Source organism: Pomacea canaliculata, linkage group LG9 (genome assembly GCF_003073045.1).
Source record: "Pomacea canaliculata isolate SZHN2017 linkage group LG9, ASM307304v1, whole genome shotgun sequence".
NCBI classification, from domain to species: Eukaryota; Metazoa; Mollusca; class Gastropoda; order Architaenioglossa; family Ampullariidae; genus Pomacea; species Pomacea canaliculata.
Window position 1 is genome coordinate 12,319,515 of NC_037598.1, and position 22,872 is coordinate 12,342,386.

Genomic DNA, 22,872 nt, shown 5'->3' on the forward strand with positions numbered 1-22,872 from the left:
TTTACCTTAAATTTGGCTCAACAAATACTTACTGAACAAATATTTTAGATTTCCCCCCAAAAAAGGGAAACCAATCCTCACCTCTTTAGTGGCCATGGATGCTTCTTCTGAAGACAATCCCATCAGACTGGCACAGTCATCCATGCACTGACGTAGTAAGTTCTGAAAAGATTGTGCATTCACACTCTTTAGCTCATTTACAAAAAGCTCCTGAGTGGATCCATAATTTCAGTCATCAATATGCAGGCTGGACACCAACAATTAGAAGTAAGAATGGTGCAAATCATTCACTAAGGGTTGGGGGTTAAGAGTTGCTGTCCATCTGAAATTTTATTGTCTTACACTATTGTATCAGAGACGTTCTACCACAGTAGAGATTGTGGGAGTGCCATCAAACCCCATTCAGCTTCATTAGTCATTAGTAACCAAACAAGAAGTCTACAATCAAAGTTCTTCAAGTTGCAAACAAAGAACATTAAACTTTTCAAACCAGAAAGAGTTAAAAAAAAAAACCAACCTCAATTTGTTCATCACTCTGCATCTTTGGAGACAACGGCTTTATGCGCTGTGTCTTCTTTGGCTTTGTCTCTTTAGAGGAGACTACAGGCTCTTCCTTCAGGCTTTTCGTATAGTCCAGCAGGGCAATCTCCGCTTGTTGAGCCAAGATGCACAATCTGCAACAACCAGTTAAATTTCAACTCCTCTCTTGTGGGTCTAGGGGTGCCAACACACTAAATTGTAGGTGCAACCTTCCGCTACTTTAATTTCATGATGGCTGCAACCAGCTGAAATTACCTGTCATGAAGACTGGTGACTTTATGCATGGACACCCACAAATGGCCAGAGGAGGTACCTAGTTGAGGCTTGTTATTTTTACAGCTAACTGCATAGAAAAGCATGAGCCGGGTGTCAGCTGGGTCAAGCTCTGGCTGAGATGGGTCTGCCTCTCCAAGAGAAGGTTGGTGCCACTGCATGACCACATCATTATCAGAACTGGATAACACGTTCTTGTCAGACGGTTTTGAATGTTTTATCCCAGTGCCTGCTGGTGACAATGGAAGCTGTAAAGAACAAAAAGCACATTAGTTCTATCAACATATGCTGAACAATGAGATGGTATATTTTTTACCTGTAATTGTATCTTTCTAAATAGCATGTAAAAATTAAAAAAGCTTTTATATCTTGTACCACACAAATGCTCAAGAGACAATATGACAGTGGAGAAAATGTTTGCTTATAGAGCAAAGCATGGCTTAACATTGATCTTTCTCTGCCTGTCACTCTGCAGCTATGAATTTTAAGAGCAATTCATTTATATATAATCTTCAGTAAATTTTGAGCAATTTTGTGCAGTTCTAAATGAAATGTTATCTCAGACTAACACAATAGGCATTTTTAAGAAATGTAAATAAGATACACAATTATTTTTGACCAAATGTTCATACTACATGGTATTTATATACAGTGGTACCTCGACATACGAGTGCCCTAACATACGAGTGTTTTGAGATATGAGCCACCGAGCGAGCGATATTTTGCTTCGAGACGAGAGCAAGATTTGAGATACGAGGAATCGCACACTACACAGCTGCACACGACCATCACATTGTCACTAAACATTAAACATAGAGATGGAGGAGGCTATCTCTACAAGAGATATAAAGGAGATCTTGGGAATGTGGGAGAAAGTTGTACAGTTCATGGATAAAAATCACCCCGAAAAAGTTGGAACTGGTCGTGCATCGGAGTTGTTCAACGAAACTTGCGTAACTCATTTCCGCAATATCCTGAAAAGGAGGAAGAAACAAACCTCCTTGGACAGTTTTTTTAAACGATCTGCAGGTGAAAATGAGCAAAGCGTGATGAAAAAAGCCAAGACCATGCAGTGACGAAAATTGATAAGCGCTTCCGTAAGCACTTCACTTTTTCTTTTATTATGTTTTTATAGAATATGTATTTGTTATTTATAAATAAATGTTTAACAAAAACAACTGAGGTGGTGTTTTGGGAGCTGGAACGGATTAATGACATTTCAATTAATTTCAATGGGGAAAATTGCTTTGAGATACGAGCAATTTGACATATGAGCAAGGTTACGGAATGAATTAAACTCGTATGTCGAGGTACCACTGTATTCGAATACTCATCAAATGAAAAAAAGAAAATGAGAAGAACATTTTAGATTAAAAAAAAATGAATTAAATGTTTTCTTTCAGACTCCTGATTTTGGGTAACAAGTACTTGGCCTGTTGATTGAGCTGAGGTCAGCAGACTGCTGGGTGGGAAAATGGCACAACAGTCACTAGCATATGCTGGCAGTGTGGCACACAAATAGTGATGGAGATGATTCAGTCGAATGCACCAAAACCCTAAAAATAAAGAATATTGCTTTCAGATATTATGTCTGCCCAAGACAAATATTGGCTTTTACTTCAAAATACTAGCATCACCTTTTGTGATATTTAAAGGTCAGAAGTAAATCTGTCCTTTTTAAATCACCCCTGTGAGAAAGTTCAAATGTCCACCTAATGACCTGCAACCTGCTTCAGCAAAGCACTTGTAAGACAGACCTGAAAATAGCATATTCCGAACTGCATTGTAGTTCTGGCCCATGTAGAACTGAGCTTGGCTGATGAAGCCCAGGTCAAACTCATTTCCAACCTCTTCCCTCTCATGTGGCATACCAGTTCCACAAGTGCTAGAGGCAGCAATGGTTGCAGTGCAAACAAGGCGCTGAAGAATTGTCTGGTAACCTGCAACAAAAACAGGAAGTGATCTTCTATTTCCTGCTGTTTTTATTCTTCCAGCACCACCACACATCCCAATTCAGAGTCACAGATAATAAAGGTGATGGATAAGTATCAAGGTAAAAGATAAGGATCATTCTATGTCTACAGCTAAAAGGTTTACCACCATAGCTTCATCTAAAATTTATCTTGTCTGTGCATCCATGAAACAACAATAGGATGCATTATCTACATCCTAAAAATCACAAGGTAATCATGAATGACTCAATATAACTTATTTCATAAGCAAAATAATATTTTTGCCACAGAAGCAAAAGTAGAAGCAACCTTTTCTTGACTCATTTTAGAGACTGCTTCAAGCTAACCATACAAGTAGCACCTAACGTGTAGGTGCATTCCTGGACTAGGTAAAAACACTCCCTCAAAAAAAAAAATCAAGTGGAGACCACTCTTATCCAGGATGCAATCTCACCTAGCAGATGAAGCCATGAGAGGTCCTTAGCAGCAACTCGGGTTTTGTTTACTTGGTCATCATATGACTCCACAGCCTTTGCCTCAGCCTCAGACAAGGGAGCCAGCTCTTCCTCAATTTCACCTGAACAAAGCAGCAACAACAAAAATAAATGGCACTCCAGTCACAATCTACTTTTAATTAAGGTAATTTCCTCATGCAAATACCAAAACTGTCTAGAAGAGTATGTTGCTAATTAGTCTCAACTGCTGGAAATGTTATGCATACTGTAGCCTTGGCTGGCAGCTTCTCTGGACATTTCTACTGTAAACTGCAGGTGTAGATAGGCCTCACATGCACCTTGGCTGCCCAAGCTTTGGAGACATGCAAGTTTAACTGTTGATTGATGAGTAGCAGCACACTCTGTCGCATCACACTCCCCTTTCACCAGTCCTGCTCCGTCCCCACAACTGTTCTCATGGTCAACCCTTGTGCCTTAGCCTCTTCCCTTACAGTATTTCAAATTTTTGAGGGTTGACTTTAAGAGAAAATAATGAAAATGAAACTTACTCTTGAAAACTTTTTTCTTCTCTCCCAACACATAAGCACTCATCAAGTCCAGGCAGGCAAAGTCTGGCATGGAGTGAGATGACACTGTGACAACTTTCTTGGACGTGACAGTTGTGTTTCCAATCAGGAGACTGCGAGCCCTTAGTGCCTGAGCTGCAGCAGCTGCACAGCGAATGGCCACCCATGCTGCGTTGTGCTTTTCTGTCTCTGTGATTTTAGCCTTTGATGACTCTTCTGTCATTTTTGTTTTACTGTTCAAGAATCATATTTTGTATGACTTTAAAGTCATTGTTAAATTGGAAAAGAAAATAAAGAACTACACACTTTACATGACTGCTATAACACATAAATTAATAATTAAGACATTTAAGCTAGTTAATATCAAAGCCAAATGAAAATGAGCATTGTGCATAAGCGCCATTGCTTTTTTGTCTCAACTAGCAGAATGAAACACCAGGACTCAAGAACCAAGTTAGCAGCCGGTGCAAGGCATGAAACCTACTTTTTTTTCTCTGTTACAGAAGAGGATGCAGTCTTCGCTTCATCACTGCTGTCTGCAGCCAAGGAAGACTCAAGGAAAGTCCCTTCTTTGGCTGTCATGGTGCCTGAGCTATACAGAAATATCTGGGCCAACTCTAGGTATGCCTGACGTATCAATCTGTGACAAATATGTGTTCATTATTCATAGTAGCATGATTTTTTTGTTCTAGATACACAACCTAGTGGAATTCAAAGGACAGTTTTTAAAAAAATTGAAAAGAAAACAACTTATACCAGTGTAATCAGATAATATACCATATGGTATACACTTGCACACACTGAATGGTAAAGGTAATGCTAAAAGTGTGGCTATATAATATGATGACCATTTGATTGCAGCTTCTAATGTGACCTACATCTAAGCAAACTCACCAGCACACATTTATTGTGCTATAAAAGTCTCCTAGTATTAGCATTATTCAATCTCTGAGGATAAGATTGTATATAGACCCAAGTCCTGGCTGGTATACCACATGGTCTAACATAGTTTAACAACCCCAGACACAACAGGAATGTCTACTAAGATTATTGACATACCACATCATACCACATTATAAACACAATTTTTTTCTGATGTATTAAAAAATGTAAATCACATAATAGCATGCAAATATAAGTTACTGTTATTTGTTGTCATTATTACTGTTTTTCAGTGTTGTAGCCTTCTGGCAATTACTTTTTATCAAGGAAATGAATGCAGACTCAACAAAGAAATTTAGAAGCATTGTATGCTGTCAAAGAGAGGATGTTAACAGTAACTATTGACAAACAAAAGTAAACCAACACACCCAAGGTCATGGTCATTGGCATAAGAGACACTGATGGCTTCTAGCAAAGTGGTTGCTGCAACCTGTGGCTCCAAATTGTCCAGGTAAACCAGCATCTTCTGCACTTTACCTGTGAGTGACATACAGCAAGTGACACACAGGCACTGAAATGGTGACATCTAGTGACATTGAACTAACCTGTATGCTGTATCCTGTATAAAAACTAACTGCCCCATTAAATCACTAGAAGTATATTTTTAAAATAAGTCACACCAAAGAAATGAAACTATTCAGCACTGATCTAGCAATTGTGAATAATGCCTTTTCAGAAGAAAGTTTAGAAGCTTCTTTATCAGATATTAAGTATACTACAGAACTTGTGAGAAAAGAGGTACAGATCAGTGATGAAAACCTTGGGCATTGTTGTTCACTTTGCATGTTTGCATGCTTACCCATAGTCAGCAGGATCTCAGCTTCAGTACTGGCTTCTCTACGAGCACTGACTTTCATGAGCTCCAGTGCTGCACTGAGCACCACAAGGCAGTCCGTCCACTGTGGAATGGGACTGGTTTCCACTCTCCTTTATTTCACATAAATATACACAAATCGTCAGAAACACTTTCTGAGAGCTGATGGAGTCTACTGAAGATCTTACACATTTTCCACAGCATGAAACAATGACTTTGAACTAAGCAGTTTGCCCACAATAAAAACCTAATTAAATTCCATTTCACCTTTGCTCCACAACATGCATGAAGGTATAGCCACACTGCAGTTTTTACTGCTTACTGTGAATTGAGCTAATACTGTACTTATATTACAGATTCAAAAGGGAGGGAGAATGAAAGTGCTATATTTCTCTGGACAAATGATAATGATGGAAAGAACCATTGCATCTCTAGCCTCTTTGAAACTATGGTCACATTTGAAGCAGCCCACATTAGCATTACTTATTATTGGACTGAAAAAGATTTAAAAAAAAACACAAAAAAAACAACAAACAAACAATGAACTATAATGAGCAGATGCTAGGATGCAAACTACACCTGCTGCGAATATCTTTGGCCAAGGTACGAGCCATGGCATGTCCAATGCGCAGTTTGAGCTGAGCCAGACGCAGCACCTGCACAGTATAGATATTCTCCATGGGTCTGACAGGCACCGACAGATGTTGCCGCTGCCCAGCTGGCTTGTGGTGCTCAATGCGCTCACCCAGTTCTTCCATCTGCAGCAAATGTGAAGAGCATTGTAGGCAGCACTGCCAAAAAGTGCCAAAATGTTGGTGACTGCAATCTCTCACATATCTGTACAGCATGACACTGTTTTCTGGGGTTTTTAAAAATAGAAGTCTACAGTTTTATGTATGAAAAATCTCAATAAAATCAGTAGTCACTACCATGTCAGCAATCGTCCCTAAGTCATCTCCATTATAACAGTACATGTAAAGCATACTTGTGAAAATAGCTCGTTAAAAATTAATTTTAAACTTAATAATTAAAAACTCATCTAACCAACACATCGCTAATTGCACACGAACACAACAAAGGTGGAATCGCAGCATAACTGTAAATTTTATTCCGAGTTTCACTCAGTGGCTGGCCTGCTGTCTCTCCACCCTCACTTCCAAAATCAAAAAGCCTCTTCAAATCCTAAAGATACGCCACTTATACTATCTCCATCAAACGTTCCAGAACCATCCATCCCCTTTTCCCATGGTCTTGTCACGACCTTTCTCAGTCCCTGTGGTCACCCCACCCCACTTTGTCTGGTCATGGTCTCCCTAAAGGGAGACAACTGATTGCTCTTCCTGTTCAGCATGTTATCTACCTACTTACAAATTAAGCCATAGCCAAACGATCTGCAGACACTGTAAAGAGCATCCATGTGGCCTATATCAGCAACTGTTTTAATAAGGTTATAGATTTCTACAGAGAGAGCAAAAGAATATGCTCAGTCACTAACAAATGAAACCCACAAGCATTGCCACTTGTCTCTTTACCTGTGCCAGAATGATTTTCTGTGCATGCAAATAAGCCTGCAAAGAGTGCTGAGTTGGGATGTCAGAAGGCAGATCTGGTTTTGAGGTAGCCTCTAGGTCTGTGCGAAATATGATACAAGTAGAAAGTAGATCTTTGCCTGTCACTGACAAGCAGGGCACTTTCTGGAGCAACTCAGTAGCATTCTGTGGAATAGAGGAAAAGTAAATGTCACAGTGATGGAAATTGTGTGTTTCCACATGTTAAGCTTTCAATATGTAGTCCATAATTCAATCCATAATTGTACAAATCAGTAATTCATCTCAATCACATCTCATCACAATCATACAAGTTAAAATTAAAAATTGCCTCAAATCATCAAAGAAATAAAATGCTGAGAATTAACATTACTGCTTCTTTTTCTTCTTATTACTTTTCACCCCCAGTGGAGCATAGGGTCAAGCATTACTGCAGTATGTGTATACTGTGACAGCTATGCAAGCAAACAGAAGCAAGACTGGTGGCAATGGACATTAATGTGTCTCTTCTGGATTTAACAAGCAAAAGGCCTGTTGTAAAAAAATAAGTGCAGCCTTTTATCAAATCTTTAAAACAAATTTGATAAAATGAAATGGTACTCCTTACATCCAGAAATGAAATAGTGTTATGAAGGCTGCGCCCTTCCATGATGTTAAGTATTGCTTCTTGGATCAAGAACTCTGCCTGGACCTCCACATCACCACATGCTTCAGCTTCTTTCAGTCCCTCAATACAATAGTGTCGACAGTCAGCCAGCTCTGTCAGCACCTTGTTTTCTGGACCTGATTTTTATGCATAATTATATACATATATGTAAAATTATATCTATAATAATAATAATTAGATTTATAAAGTGCACTTCCCATGTGGAGGCAAATTCAATGAGTTGTGTTCAAAGGAACAAATTGACAGTTTAACATAAATGAATTTAAATACTTAAGCAACTGTATACAGGGCTACACAGTGAAGAAAATGCCAGAAAAACATTTTTGTGCATGCAGGTAAGCCTCTGTTTAGGTAAACATACAAGTATAATGCTTTGTGCATGCAGGTATTGCTCTGTCTAGACATACATGCCAGTAAATGTTTCTGTAGCATTCTAACACAATTGCCTGATGTAATCAGCATTTGCCACTTACCTTTCACTTCACCCATGCCACGGATCTCTGCATTGAGAGCATGTACTAGTGCCAGGCGGCAATTAAGCCACAGCCGGGCATCAAGTCGTGCACGACTCTGGAAGTTCTGATACTGGAACTGGTTGCTCTCCACACTGACAAGCCTCACCTCTCCTCCAGATACTCGTCTGCCTTTTATTGACGATGGTCTGTCAGAGGCAGGAAATAGAAACAGTTTTTAATTTTTAATATTACAACAAAATAATAAAAATCGAAAAGTGAACTGTTTTCACCCCATACCAAATGTCTTAGGAAAAAGCTACAATGCATTAGTTTTATGTATAGGAGAGAAAAGATCTTAATTTATGGTCCTAAGTGATAATGTAGGGAAAAGTGATAGATGAATTGAGAAAGATTAGGGGAGGGAATTATGGAAAAGATGGAGAGGGGAAAGTGAAGGAATCAGGAGGAAGATTGTTCTTGTTGCTGCTGCTACTGATGTTGATGACGTTATATAACATTTACACATCAGTAGCATTTAATAATATAGTGTTTACAACTATATTCTGAAGCAAATAACCAGACCACTTCTATTTAGCTAATTATAAAATAAGTTTATCAAGCCTTTAGTAAATCATGAGCCTTTTCAAGGAAAACTGCTTTATCTGCTGCTTAAAATGGCCTACTTACATAGATATGTATTTTTTTTAAAACTACCAAAAAACAACAACAAAACAAAAAAGACCCAAATTCCCTCAAACAGCCTGAAATTAGTTGACTTATCATTCGTTTTTCATTGATTTGCTTAATAATCATTATGCAGAAAAGTAATGGCCCCCACCCTGAAGACGTGACTATGAAGCTGGGATGGCTATATGATTATCATTTCTGAGAAGAATATTTTTGCAATAAACAAAGTTGAAATGTTAATGAAAGGATTTCACTGTTGGGATTGATCATATTACTGCTTAATATAGTAACAGCTTTACTTAATTTTCTAGCTTTTATCTATGACTTCAGATAAGTACATGTACTTAGCAATTCTGTTGCAAGTTATGATATTGTCAAAGCTGCATGAACCTTTATTAACACAGATCATAAACAAGCTCTTTATTTCACCAGTGACTCCCATGCTCAAGGAAAAAGCAGTCAAACATAAAAGCATGTTCTCTGTGACAACAAGGACACTGTCTAACAAAGATAAAGCAGAAATAAGGCTCTACATCAAAGAATGACAGTCATCAGCTATATAGTTAGACATTTGAATAATCTTCTTCAATGAATAGTTTGATATCCAGAAAGCACAAACTGATTAGGCTTTAGAAGAGCCATAGCCAAAAATGAAAAAGCAAAAAAAGCTATGCAGTATTCAATGCCAGTAATGTACTCAGCAAGGCAGCAAAATGCCTAAGCTTAAAAGCCAGGAGTTACCTATTATGCAAAGCTGAATCCTTCCTGCAAAAAGGCAAAGAATGCAAATAGGTACTGATCTCTTTCTGGTGATTACCAAAATTGCAGTTTACTTCAATATATATACATATTCTCTGAATATATACATATTCACAAATATGGTTACTACATTTTGATAAGGTCAGGTGTAGTGTTAGGTATTCTAAGCAAATTTGTCTATCAAAAATCTTTCACACACTAAAAATGGTGAATTAGTCACTACTGGTCTATGAAGCCTAGTGCATCATCTATAAAAATCAACCAGATAAGATGACCACAAAGGTAGACCTCAGGCAATACCCTGAAATTGAGATAATCTGTAGTTTTGATGTAGTTACCAAGAATTAACTGCACAACTCAATCTACTATTGTTATGTCTAAGTGCATATTTTTTCCAAATGAACAGGAAACATAAATACTAATGCCGTTTTTGCAAGTACCTTTGAGGAGGTGGAACAGGTTTTCTCGGCTTGAATATGTTAGAATTTTGAAGCAGCTTGAGACCAGAGACCAAGATGCGAGCTGCTAGGGGTGCATGGTGTTTCTGCATGGCGACTGCTGATTGTTCCAATCGACACAGCACAACCAACTCCAGCTCAGCGGCAGACAGACCTGCTAGTCCTGGGATGAAGCAGCAGAAAAGGCTGGATCACATGCATAGATAACTCTTGAAAATTCCAAGATAAAATTCATCAAATTCCATGAATCCCCATTCAAATGATTAGCATGATAATTTTTCATTACCCTAGGAAATATTACAGTTTTGACTTGCCATTAAAGGAATAATACATAAATGCAGACATATTCTCTCTCTCTCACACTGGTACATACAGACACATGCGCATGTTCACAAGGAAAATTGAGCGGTCCGGTTAGCGCTGTTAGCGCCTGTCACCAATACAGTGAAGGTTGGCTGCCCTGAGTTCATTTCTCGTTTCGGGCACGCTGATCTTTCTCTGCACGTGGCATCTGTTTACAGGGCTGGCTGCTTGCCGTAATATAGCCTTAGCTGCTGACACGGCGTAAACACCAATTCCCCCCCCCCCCCACAAGGAAAATTGAACTATTTTCCGTCAATTCTAAAACTCACCTGCCTTTTCATGTGATGCATTTTCACAAATGACCTCAGAGATTGTTGTGACCATCTGGTCAGCAACAGACAGCAGTGTAGCTTTGATGAATTCCAAGGAAGGTGTTTTTCCACTTGTAAATCGATGAGCACCCTGGCCAGCAAAATCTTCACCCTCATCTATCAAAGAAAACCATGGACCTGCACACTTTAAATGGACTTAGCAAAAGGACAACAGTTTCTAAGGACCCATGCATGCCAATGGTTTCTGCTGTCTCAAACTAGTAGGACCAATTTAGGCCAGTGAAGAGTAATGGCTGAAAAATTATAAGAAATCCATGCATTCAGGTTACAGTGGTTCACCGTTTGTCAGTGGGCAATCACAGAAAATAAGCCCTTTATCAACATAAAAGGATTTTTTTGTCTTCAAGTAGATAAGAAATCACTCTGTTATAGTACAATCACTGGTCCAAAAAGAAAAACCAGGCCCATTTTATACAAACCTAGCGTTAATGTGTCCCTGCTAAGCATCTTAGGATTTCAGTAAACAACACTTTACTACAAAATCTTGTCTAGACAGGATGCTTCAAAGGTTTATTTTCAAGAATCCCCAAAGAGGGAAAAAACCCTTTAAAAGTGCTTTAGAGATCAGAGATCCTCCTAGATCAGCATGAAGAGACACATACCACCCTGGAGGTATTAAAAGGATAGGAAACAAAGGAGTACTAACAAAACTCTGGAAAAATGGAGGACTGTGATAAAGAAAAAGAATTATTGTTTTAAAATATAGTTTCTACTGTGGAAAAATAGCCAATAATTATTATCGTCAAAGAGCCTTCACATCAACTGAACAATGAAACATGAGGCCCAACATGATTTAAACCAGATAAAATTAAAATCAATAATATTAATAATGAATAGATTGACAGAGAAAATTTAAAAAACAAAAACAAAAAAAACAAAAAACAAAAACGAACTGAAGTCTAGAATACAGACTGCAACAATATTGAGATATTCCACATCAAACAAATACTGAAATATAACAAAAGGTAACACAAAAGAAACTAAAGTATAGAGAGATTCCACATCAAACAAGTAGTAGAACAGGATCAAAAAGTAACACAAAAGAAAGAAAACTAGAAAAATTGTTTGATGAAATATTGAAATATCGCCTCATCATGTCTCAGCATGCATTGTCTACCTTCCAAATCAGGTTCAGAAGCCAACAGTATGTCGGACAGACAAATATCAGTATTTTTCTTCTTGCCTGAAGAAAGATTCAATGCAAATATGGTGTGGCGGTGGTCAAATCGCTACACTCTGTGTTGTTATGATTTAATATTTTAATAATCTACACACAAAAGAGTTCAAATAAACTAACAGTCACCATACAAGAAACATAAGTATCAGCAAATGAATGACACCATGGCAAACGTGAACTTAGCACATGGATGAAGATGAAAACCTGATGATTGAGTGAAATAGTATGCTTGATTATATTTCTTAAAGTATTCACATGTTGTATCAGTTCCCTTCTTGACCAAAGCATTTATTATCAATAATGTTTTGATGCTCACATTTCTTTTCATTCAAGTGACAATAAGAAAATGAATTAAAGAGAGAAAAATGAGTGGTGAAATGGGAAAAATATGTATGAGTTGGAGTCACAGGTACAGTCATAAACTAACCCTAGTTTCAAAGTGCATGCTCCTGGGATATGTATTTTACCTGTGTGGTCCCTCTTATAATTGTTTTGTCTTACCTTTTTCTTTCTTTAAGTCACCTGCAGATGCAGCATTTTTGCTTCCCATCAATTTTGGGAGATTTACTTCCTAGCCCACCACGTGAAATGGTGCTGATGGTTTGTAGGTCATTTAGAGTTTCGACATTTCTGGAACCATGGCAATACAGAGAAAAATCTTCAGGTGACAGGCAGCATGTAAAATACTTTCCTTATTCCATGTCCTTGCACCAGTTTCATCCACCCATCCAACATATCATAGCATGACTATCTGGACTCACTACCCCACCACACGCACCCTGAACCCACACACCTAACCCCTCACCCTCCACACCCCTTCAGGCATAGCCACTAAAATATTTAGCTTGTATGTTAAGGACATTTAGAGATGCCTTCTGAATTACATGTAATAATATAAATTTATAAAAGGTCTTGATAATAAGCAACAATTAGTTTCTTGAATCTTCTATCATTCCCATTCACTCTTTATAAGAATTAATGTCTAGACTAAATGTGTCCAAGGACTGAAAATCATCCTGGCACTCAAGTTCACTTGCTTGCACTCTTTGTAAAATCAAATTTATTACTCACACATCAGCCATAGCTGGAAGGACAGGTATGGTGTCTGCTAAGGCTACAAAGAGGTGAGATTGGACAAGAGACAGATGACAAGTCAAGTGAGGACCAAAAAGAGTGGCCAAGTTAGAGGGCAACCTCTTGTCCAAGACTTGCTCCAAGACCTGAAGGAGAAAATGTTGCTGACAAAAGTATATGCAAAACTGCCAGAAAATGTACCAAATATTTCATTACAGACCGAAGCTACATGCTGTTAGGAAAACAAAAGTTGTCTATATATAAATATAAACACTATTGTTCTTATGTGCATCTCTTACTTGAATTCTTTTTGCAAGAATTTTATCTCTGCCAGGTATCTAACCAGGCCTGGAATGACTTTACAGAATGAATATTTATTCACAAGGGAATATCTAGTACACTCAGCAATAGTTCTGGGACTGAATCTTATATTTTCTATTCATCTTCCCTCTTCTGCAATAAAATGTGCTTCTAAAATATTATGTAAAAGTGGAAGCTGCTCAAGGTGTCTCTTTATTATGTTAACTAAGAAATTTTATCTTCCCATTTTATCAGCAGCAGGAAGACTTGGTAAATGCACTCAAATGTGTGCATCATATTACATTACCTGAAAAGAATCTTAGGCAGACTACCTTGTGACCTACCTTGAGGTTGCTGATGTCATTGATAGGCAGGTTGGTGGAAAAACACATCTGACTTCTACGTGACTCCACCTGGCGAAAGCTACTGTCGCCTGTATGAGGAAGACGTTCGCCATGCAGAAGCCTCAGCAGTACTGTCAGGGCTTCAGAAAACAACCCAAGGTCTGTCAGGACACGCACTTTAAGTATTCGACCATCAACTGCTCGCTGCAGGTCACGGCAAATGAAAGTCATAAAGTACTGGTACAGCGTCAACAAAGGGAGCACCTGAAGAAGCAGAAGTAACTGATGAAGTGCTGATAGAAAAGAATCTTAGTAGTAATAAAACTACATTAAAAACTGAAGAGGAAAGTACCTACTGGGAGACAGATTTGGATCTGTTTGATCAATGAAGCCAGATAGAAAAGTTGAGTCTATTTTTCTGATAATGTTTTACAGAGAAAACATATTATATAGCAAAAGAAAAATTAAATAATTTATTAAAATAAATGTTTCAGGTTTATCATGAGTTAACCCACCAGCAAAGAATGTAGAGAAATGTCGCTTTCAAGAAGACTGTTATCAAACTTACAAACAGATTGTGTCGCCCTCTAGCCAGTTCTTCTGTCACCCAGCGCAAAGCGGCAGCAAGGGAACGTCCGTTGCAGCGAAAATGATCCGACATAAAGTCAATACCTGGCACTAGGTTTGTAACCTCACACCCCTCACCGACATCATACAATGCATAGTCCCGGTCAGAACTAGGGTGAGGCAAAGAGGCTCTGAACAAAGCCTGCTCCACAGAAAGACAAACAGACTTATCTGACAACACAGAAACACTAAACTAGAAAAAGTTTAGGTCTTTGCAGTAAAGTGGCAGACTCATATGCATGTATATATATATATCTTTGTATGCACACACACACACCACAGCACTATTTTTTATAGCTAAGAATGAAATTTATTGATATTTATCAAGGATACTCCGGCATCCAAGTTCAAATCAAGAAGGATCACCCAGTTAAGGTTAAGGACAGACCTTGAAAAAGTAGCCTGAGAGGAAACAACATTCCATTCTGAGGCCCAGATCAGCAGCCAGAATGTACCTGTACAATGAAGGATACAATTTTCCTACAGTAGAGTGTATCTGTGCATGAATTAAATGTTTATCCACTCTAAATTCTTTCCACACAAACATACACTGCTGGATATTATTAGTGCATATTAACACAAGCACTTAGAGTTTATTTTGATGTCCAATCTGGCCAAGCTCAAAGTGTCCTATAATATCGCTTACTGTTTACAGCTTGACTTGTCTTGCCAAGCACATAAAGTGTCTTCTTACATTACACATTATGTTTTAAAAAAAGTCTGTAGGATATGGCCTGAAACACTGATGAACAAGGAACATCTGCCGAAGAAGAGAAGTGACACAAGGCACAAAGATCTCACTGTGCAATGTTGGAGGCCAGCACCCCTCCAGTCACACAGCCCCACAGACCACAGCGCTCCAGTAGAAGCTGACTAACATCTTGTGCAGTCTGCGTCTCTTGGCGCCACACACGTATGGCATCTGTCATGCCCAGCACTAGGTCCAGTGACTCTGCCCAGCATCGGTAGGCTGCCCTGCACAAGTGAGAAACTCCCATGAGGTACTGAAAAGCCAATTTCTGTAGGGCCTGAACGTTTTATGCTAATGGCTCAACCTGAAGTTATTTTAAAAATTTTCTGCCACAAACTGTGCTAAGGTCACGGCACATTCAAAAGCAAAATAATTTCTTTGTAATTTTCTATATACACTGAAATTAATTTCTTATGACATCACATTGAGTTCAGTGCCAGTTAGTCTCATAACTTTCCATGCTGCTCTTGTTTCCTAAAACTAGTATCTCCTCACCTTTCAGATAAATTCCTACATTTTCCTGCCTTCAATATTAATCTTGTTATTTTAAAATCCTTTTATGAGAATAAAATATTGGTTTTAGCTATTCACCTTGTCTGCCACTGAAGCAGTTATTAAATTTAAACAAATTCATATCTGAATTCCCTTATATACAAAATACCTCAAGATCTAACAGCAAGACTTTGTAAGAGTGCTCAATGACTGTCAACAAGGGAGAATTAACTTTTAACCTGATGTCATTGGCATGGTAGTATATGTTGCCCAATTCCTGCAAGGCCTGGGCTGCAATACCCTTTTGCTTTTTTGAAAGCAGCAACTCTGAAACAAAACAACTCCTACTGAAATTTACAGGGCCTTTTAAATGCAATACTTTCTCCTTTCAGAGGCACATGCATCCATCTAGAAATTCATGAGGGTACAAGGTACAAAACAGCAATACAAGGTCATCCTTTGTGCCCTCTTTATGTAATAAATTAAAGCACAGAAATCCATATGGTTACACATCCATAAAATGGTTGTCACAGGTTTGGAAAATTATTTCCACAGGACTCTCTGTGGTACTGAACTGTGTTAAGCCTGCCAGATGGATGAATTGATTGACAGCCTATACTGCTGAGTAATGTCTGGTTCCTTCATTTCAATAATGTGAATATAAACAGAACTGTACCATGCTGTATTTTTATCCACATCATATAAATCTTAACTGCATAGGGAGGCAGGCAAAGATGCATATTCATTTTATAAACAATACATGTGAAGCATACGCTCTGATCATAGACTGATGTGTTCTTTTTAAGCTTGAAAGTTAAGAAGAATTTGCAGAATTTAATATAATATGTTAGACAGGTTTTTAAAAGTTCTTTCCTAAGAAATAATGTCTTACTGATTGTATTTTCGTAAGATATGATAACTTGACCCAGCTGTGAGCGGGGGATGGGTGTACTCTGAACATCATCCTCTGAGAGGAATTCTTCTTCGCTCAGATCTGGTGGAGCAGTGGGCTGTGGCTGAGCTTTTTTGGGCACAAAATCCACTTTTGAGGGTTGGTGGCTCAAGCTGTCTGTAGCTACAAAATGTGTCAAATGAAATTATTTAAAAATATTCACGCATATGCTAAAACTCTTCTAGTCTTAGAAAAAAATTATTTCTGAATATTTATGAACAATCCTGCTGCAAAGCTTCATACCTTATCAAATTTCTGGGGCTAACAAAAAACATATATTAACAACCATGCATGTACATGCACACACTTGAATGCATGCATATGCACACATTGCTCGCACACACACACACATAATCATCTCCCCCTCCCCAGATAGGCACACATTGGGTAGAGTTCTGGTGGCAGCATTGTACTTTAGAAGGGTTTCTGAAGTGCAAACTGGGTCACTGCCATTATGGGTCAGTGGCAGGTTGGCCAAGTAACCAGAGGGGAGAGGGTAGAATAGCTTGTGAAATGCTCGATGGGGATGGTATAAGTAGTGTGATCTGAAGTTGTAAGGAGTTTTTCTAGAGACAGAATGGAGAAGATGGCAGTCCAGCAGCTGAAATAAAATCTACAGTTGTGCAACCAATACCACCTCTGTTTTTTGTAAGTTTTTTGTCCTTGCACATCTAGCTGACCCCTGTGTAGTCATCAGGGACAGCAGTGTTGGTTACAAGCCAAAGGTGTGGTGTCTTTACCTACCAACAACTGGGTGCAATCAGTCAAGTAGGGCCAGAACCAGTTCAAAACAGTGCTTAAGTGACTGAAAGGAACATAAAGACATTGGAGAAGGATGTCCTAGTCGAAAGTATCAAAATCACCTGACAAATCCAGTATTGGCAGTAAAGAGATGTGATCCATGACACCATTCATTAGTACAGTGGTTCTCAAAGTATTTCTGACCGCGGACCACTTTACTTAAGTAAAAAATATGGCGGACCACTAAGGCCTAAAAATCCGTCTGTACTATGAATTTCAAATTTAAATTGCCGCATTTGTTTCATTACAATTCAAAACTAAATGTCCTTTTGTGACAGTAGTATAGTAATAAGTTGACATAAAACTACGTATACCTCGTTATTTGTAATTAAAATGTTAATGCAAGGAATGCATCACTTTAAACATTACTTTGCTAACATATGACGACTGTCAGCCGCGGACCACCTGGCCTATGCCTGCGGACCACTAGTGGTCCACGGACCACACTTTGAGAACCACTGCATTAGTAAGTAATTCACCATTCACAGTAACACCATCTCAGTTGAATTCCTTTCCCAATAGGCTGACTGAAATGGTTCAAGTTGACTGTGACTAGAGAAATGGTTCAGGAGCTGGACCAGCACCATGTTTTCAAGTACAGTGATACCTCGGTTCTCGAACGCCTTGAATTTCGACCAAATCGGTATTCGACCAGGAAATTTGAGAAAATTTTGTCTTGGAATCCGAACAAATATTTGGAACTCGAACATCCGAACGTCCGAGATGAGCCGAGTTGAGCCGAATGGCGTTCATTCTGCCCAGCGCGCCTTGCTTGCGTCATCAGTGTGAGTGCAGAGGTGAAAAAAACAGCAAACAATTGACAAATTCTTCCGTAAAGAAATCAGACAAGCAACTGCAGAGAAAGATTCTGATTCTCCTCAGCAAAAGATACAGAGAACAGAAACACCCGAAAAGCAGTTACCCTCTGTTTTTATTGAAGAGGACTCCCCTTCAAAACAATAACCATCCCCCTTCCCTCCTCCCTCCACATTCATTCCCTCCTGCCATAAAGTTTGGTACAGGTACAGTAAATGAACCACAATTTACTGTACTGTACTGTACATTTTATTTATTTATTTCTTTTGTTTTAATAAATACACTTTTATTTCTTATTTCTTGTTGAGACTCATGTTTTTCTACATATTATATACAAATTAGGCCAGTAAATAGGCATTTTCTGGGGCTTGGAACGAATTAATCCAGTTTCCATTATTTCCTATGGGTTTCATTGCTTCGGTTCTCGAACAATTTGGTTCTCGACCGTCCTCCCGGAACGAATTATGTTCGAGAACCGAGGTATCACTGTACTTCGGACAGAAACTATTTCTTTCTTGGATTTCTTTATAACTAGGGTGATAACAGCATGCTTAAGCAACTGGGGTAAGGTCACAAGAAGTGACTGATAATTTCAGCAATAAATGGATCAGGCACTTGTGCCAAAGTGAGAAATGGATTGAGAGAACAGAATTTATTCAGAGAGTTTATGATGATTTCCCTGACCTGGGACTCTGTGATAGGTACCAATTCTATTAAAGGCAGATAAATCAAAATTAGGGTTGCGAGACTGTTAGTCTGACCCTACCCTGACAGTGTCCTTTTTTTCCCCAGAAAGTAATTACAGAACATATTAGGGAGCTTTTGTAGAGAAATGATTGTAGGCAGAGTGGAAGCACCATTGTGCTTGCCTAACATTTAGCCTACAATCCAAAACAAATCCCTGCTTGATAAACTGAATGCTTACATTTGAAAAATAGTGACAGAGAAGGAAAAGTTCAGCCTAGGTTCAGCATCATCATTAGCGTTAAGGGAGGAAAGACATGAGACTGACTATTCTGCTGTCCGGCCAAGTACAGGATGAGCATCTTTCGGCTGTGGCGAAGTGCACGAGCAGTGTAGTTTGAGTTATTCAGAATATCACGGAGGGTTTGCAGGTTGAGGGAGGTGTCCAGTGGGACCGACGACAAACGATAGGCATCCTCAACTGTGGTGGACAAAAATGACATTCCTGATGTGAATATGAAAATTAATGGACGAAACAAAAAGGAGTAGCATTTATTAAATAACAAATTACATTGTTATTAAATAACAAGTATGAGTTCTTTCACACATCTTCTGCGTCATAATATTTGCAGCTGTATTATAGTCCAGAGGTCTCCCTGTCTAAAATGTATTGTATTGTTATTCATAAACTACTGTTACCCTGAAATATTTTTTCTGGCCATTTGAACATACATTTGACAATATTTTGAATAAATATGGTGACTAAACTGCAAACATTCCCAGTACCTGTATAAGCATCATGTCCCAGGGGGTCAATCTGCGCTCCTGGCTTAATGAGCTTTGTTCGAGCAGGGTCAAAGTGGACCCTAAGCTGAGCTGTGAGGTAATCACGAGCACTAACCAGGTGTCCCAGCCGCTGCTGGAGTTCCATATAGTGGGGCTGGGGAACTGGTGAGCCACTGACACTGGCAATGCGGTCAGCAACCCTACGTTGAGCCTGCACTAGCAGTGGCACCACTTGCTCTGCATAGCGATCACTGCAGCCAACAGAGACATGGATATATGGCAGCTCTTGGTGACTATATGATTATAACATATATACCTCTAACCGTAGATACTTAACATTAAGATGGCAGAAATACTTATGGTAGTATATAGCAAAACTGTTTTAAATTTATGAATGCCAGGATCTCAAAGTGAACTCTAAATACTGGAAAGTGAAGTGAATAATCTTTATATTTCTTTCCTTGTGTTTCACTTCCAGAGAAACAAACACCTTGACAATCACTGTGACTGTTTTGTACACTGTAATGCAAACTGTAATTTTTTTTTCAAATTTCTGCCTCATAATCTACATTTATGATGGAAGCTCTCAATTTCATTCATCTATCATCTTTCATCTGGATTTAGTACAAGAAAACAAGAACTATATTTCTTGTAAATCACATCACATAAACATTCAAACAATGCTCTTTAAAATGGTATGCCATTGTTGTTTGTCTTTCTTGTAGGTTTATAGGTGAAACACATTGTATTTCATGCCACAAACACCAGCAGCAGTGACTTTATCTTCCATCCATTTTGAATGAGTTTAAAAAAGGCAAAAAAAAAAAACCCCCAATTTTCTTTCTAGAAACCAGAAACAACAAACAAAACAATATTATATTTTTAACCCCTGTCTGATAGTAAAAATCTTCACAGTAAGTGAACAAAATAAAATTAAATACATCAAGTGTTCTGAACAGAGGTAAAATGTCTGAAATAACTATGGTTAGTGTGATGTAGATTCTAAAGCTCACTTTGATAAGGCACTGAAACGAAGAGCAACATCCACCAGTTTTTCCCACTTTTCTTGATGATACAGCATTTCCAAGCACCGCAGAACTAGGCGCTGCACCCAGCGTGCATCGACTATACTCAGGTCATCCAATGGATCTTCAAACTTGAGACTTGCAGCTCCACGCTCATCTTCAATGGACCCCATCCATGACTCAAAGTAGGGACCCATCTTTCTGCTTTTATCCTGCATCCAAGTTTTGTTTAAATCTTGACAAACCAATTCTTTCAAGTAAAGTTTCTAACTCTGCCATATATATGGTATGTGTTATACAGAAATATGATTTTTGTTGGGGTGTATTCAACAAAATACTGCATGGTGATGGCAGATTTGATTGTGTCAGCTATACGTTTAGTAAAGGCAACCATTGTGCACATGAATTACAGCTGTAAATACTTCTGAAGAATTTTAACGAACAGCTCAAGACAGCAGATGTTCTCTAGCAATCATAAAGATAACAATACTTATTTATAACCATCTGCTATAAAAGAGACAACAATGATAATGGCAGCAAGAGCTATTTCCTTCAACTGTAGCAAATGTCTTCCTTAGCTTGCTCATATTCTAACCTTCATGGCATGTTGCCGAAGCTCAGTCTCTTGAATAAAAAGCATGTCTAGAATGCAGTCTGCAGCCATGTACAATGGATGCCAGACCAGGTCGCTCAGAGTGGCCATGGTCAATAGGCCAGGCTCCTGCCCTTCAGGTGCCAGCGTCACAGCTCGCAAAATGGCAGTGTGCAGGCAGTTCCACAAGGCACGAGTGCCATTCTGGAGAAGAGTCCAATGCTGTCCTCGATATGCAAGCACCTGTCAAGAAAGAGTAACTCAATCATAACATCATTATGAATGTATTTCAAAGTCTGTAATTCTACACTGAAGGTATTTCCTCTTTGAATGCAGCAGTTTCTTCCCTCAAGAAGTAGATAGTTCTGGAGCAAACAGTTTGTTAAATCACTGCAAGCACAACTGTTGGTACAGCAAATGCTTGGACCCTATCAAAATTGGCAGTTCAGTACTTGAAGATTGAGTTAAAAAAGGCAGACACACCTTTCACAAAAAGCACCAATAATTTCCAAAAGAGAAACATCTTTGAAGTTCAGCTTTAAACTTTTTGCTATTAGGGTAACTTTTACAACTTATTCCTAGTAAATCCATTCAATCTCTATACTTCTACTTTATTTGCTGATTAAATCATTTTAGGTGTTATTTTCATTATTTTTATAAAACAAACCACAGAGCTCTTGAAGAAGGCAAATGTTTTAGTCAACGCCTCTATTGTGGCCTGTGTTGAAAGAGGAAATGATTCAGGGTTTATAGGATGAGGTGCTTTCTTGTCATCAAAGTCAGTTTGGTAAGACCTTGGTGTATCTTCAGTTTCAGGAGGTATAGGATATAATGGAGGAGGCACAGCACCTGTGTATAGATATTTGGAACAACAGTTATAAAGTTATTGTTTGAAAGCATGCAGATGGATTCAAACTAAGTTCTTCATGCATCAAGTCATTAAAAATTACTCAGAAACTAAAAATTGTTAACTTTTTTCCCCCCTCACCTGTTGCTGCAGCTGCAGCAAACTCAATGCCTGTTGTTTTGGGACGGTCCTCAGTTGCCAGGTCAAGCGCCAGCTTGTTGGCTGCTGCTGATTCCCACTGTTTCTCATCTTCATCTTCCATGCTGTGTCTTGACATGTGTTGTGTGGGACACCCTTCCCACCCTACTACTAATGTTCCAGCTGTCTCAAATGTGAACCACTCAGGATCCAGGAATCCAGTCCTAAAGCAAGGTAAAAAGTGTGAATATTTGTAAAAGAAATATCAGCCAGTTGTGAGCGGATATATATGGGTGGGAGATTGAGTGAGTGAGCACTTATCATGCTCTGTGTTTATGTAAATATACATGTAATACTACCCATTTATCTGTACATCAAAATTTCATTTAATATGTATTTATATGTACATGAGTGATGACACACTCACGTGAACACAAAAAATTCTACAAGCAATTTATGCCAAGGAGGATACACAAAGCAGCGGAAATGTATCTACATAAAGGTGACATGCAGATAAAGTGTACATTGTGCAGGTGCAAATGACACTCCGCAGTGATAAAAGAGAATGAACAATGAAAAATCGCAGGTTTGTATTTTGACTCCAGCATCCTGCTCTAGATGTGACACTTGTTTACAGGGATGACTCTCAGTGGTAT

General features: G+C 38.6%; 1 protein-coding gene across 1 annotated transcript in view; it reads right to left on the reverse strand.

Moving 5' to 3' along the window:
• Positions 1-22,872, reverse strand: part of LOC112572169 (cilia- and flagella-associated protein 54-like) — a 29,296-nt gene that overhangs the window by 1,383 nt on the left and 5,041 nt on the right. The window contains exons 12-43 of the mRNA XM_025251738.1: positions 22,220-22,440; positions 21,899-22,080; positions 21,235-21,474; positions 20,628-20,851; positions 19,615-19,865; positions 19,157-19,309; positions 16,468-16,650; positions 15,815-15,902; positions 15,134-15,307; positions 14,721-14,787; positions 14,274-14,474; positions 13,706-13,969; positions 13,059-13,207; positions 12,556-12,617; positions 11,928-11,993; positions 10,748-10,906; positions 10,098-10,278; positions 9,640-9,663; positions 8,230-8,417; positions 7,697-7,872; positions 7,075-7,257; positions 6,122-6,300; positions 5,528-5,655; positions 5,097-5,205; positions 4,271-4,426; positions 3,769-4,019; positions 3,220-3,342; positions 2,571-2,753; positions 2,242-2,369; positions 796-1,061; positions 518-674; positions 82-162 (exon numbers count right to left, since the gene is read on the reverse strand). Of these exons, the coding sequence (XP_025107523.1) occupies positions 82-162; positions 518-674; positions 796-1,061; positions 2,242-2,369; positions 2,571-2,753; positions 3,220-3,342; positions 3,769-4,019; positions 4,271-4,426; positions 5,097-5,205; positions 5,528-5,655; positions 6,122-6,300; positions 7,075-7,257; positions 7,697-7,872; positions 8,230-8,417; positions 9,640-9,663; positions 10,098-10,278; positions 10,748-10,906; positions 11,928-11,993; positions 12,556-12,617; positions 13,059-13,207; positions 13,706-13,969; positions 14,274-14,474; positions 14,721-14,787; positions 15,134-15,307; positions 15,815-15,902; positions 16,468-16,650; positions 19,157-19,309; positions 19,615-19,865; positions 20,628-20,851; positions 21,235-21,474; positions 21,899-22,080; positions 22,220-22,440 (5,197 nt within the window). The remainder of the gene's footprint in view (positions 1-81; positions 163-517; positions 675-795; positions 1,062-2,241; positions 2,370-2,570; positions 2,754-3,219; positions 3,343-3,768; positions 4,020-4,270; positions 4,427-5,096; positions 5,206-5,527; positions 5,656-6,121; positions 6,301-7,074; positions 7,258-7,696; positions 7,873-8,229; positions 8,418-9,639; positions 9,664-10,097; positions 10,279-10,747; positions 10,907-11,927; positions 11,994-12,555; positions 12,618-13,058; positions 13,208-13,705; positions 13,970-14,273; positions 14,475-14,720; positions 14,788-15,133; positions 15,308-15,814; positions 15,903-16,467; positions 16,651-19,156; positions 19,310-19,614; positions 19,866-20,627; positions 20,852-21,234; positions 21,475-21,898; positions 22,081-22,219; positions 22,441-22,872) is intronic.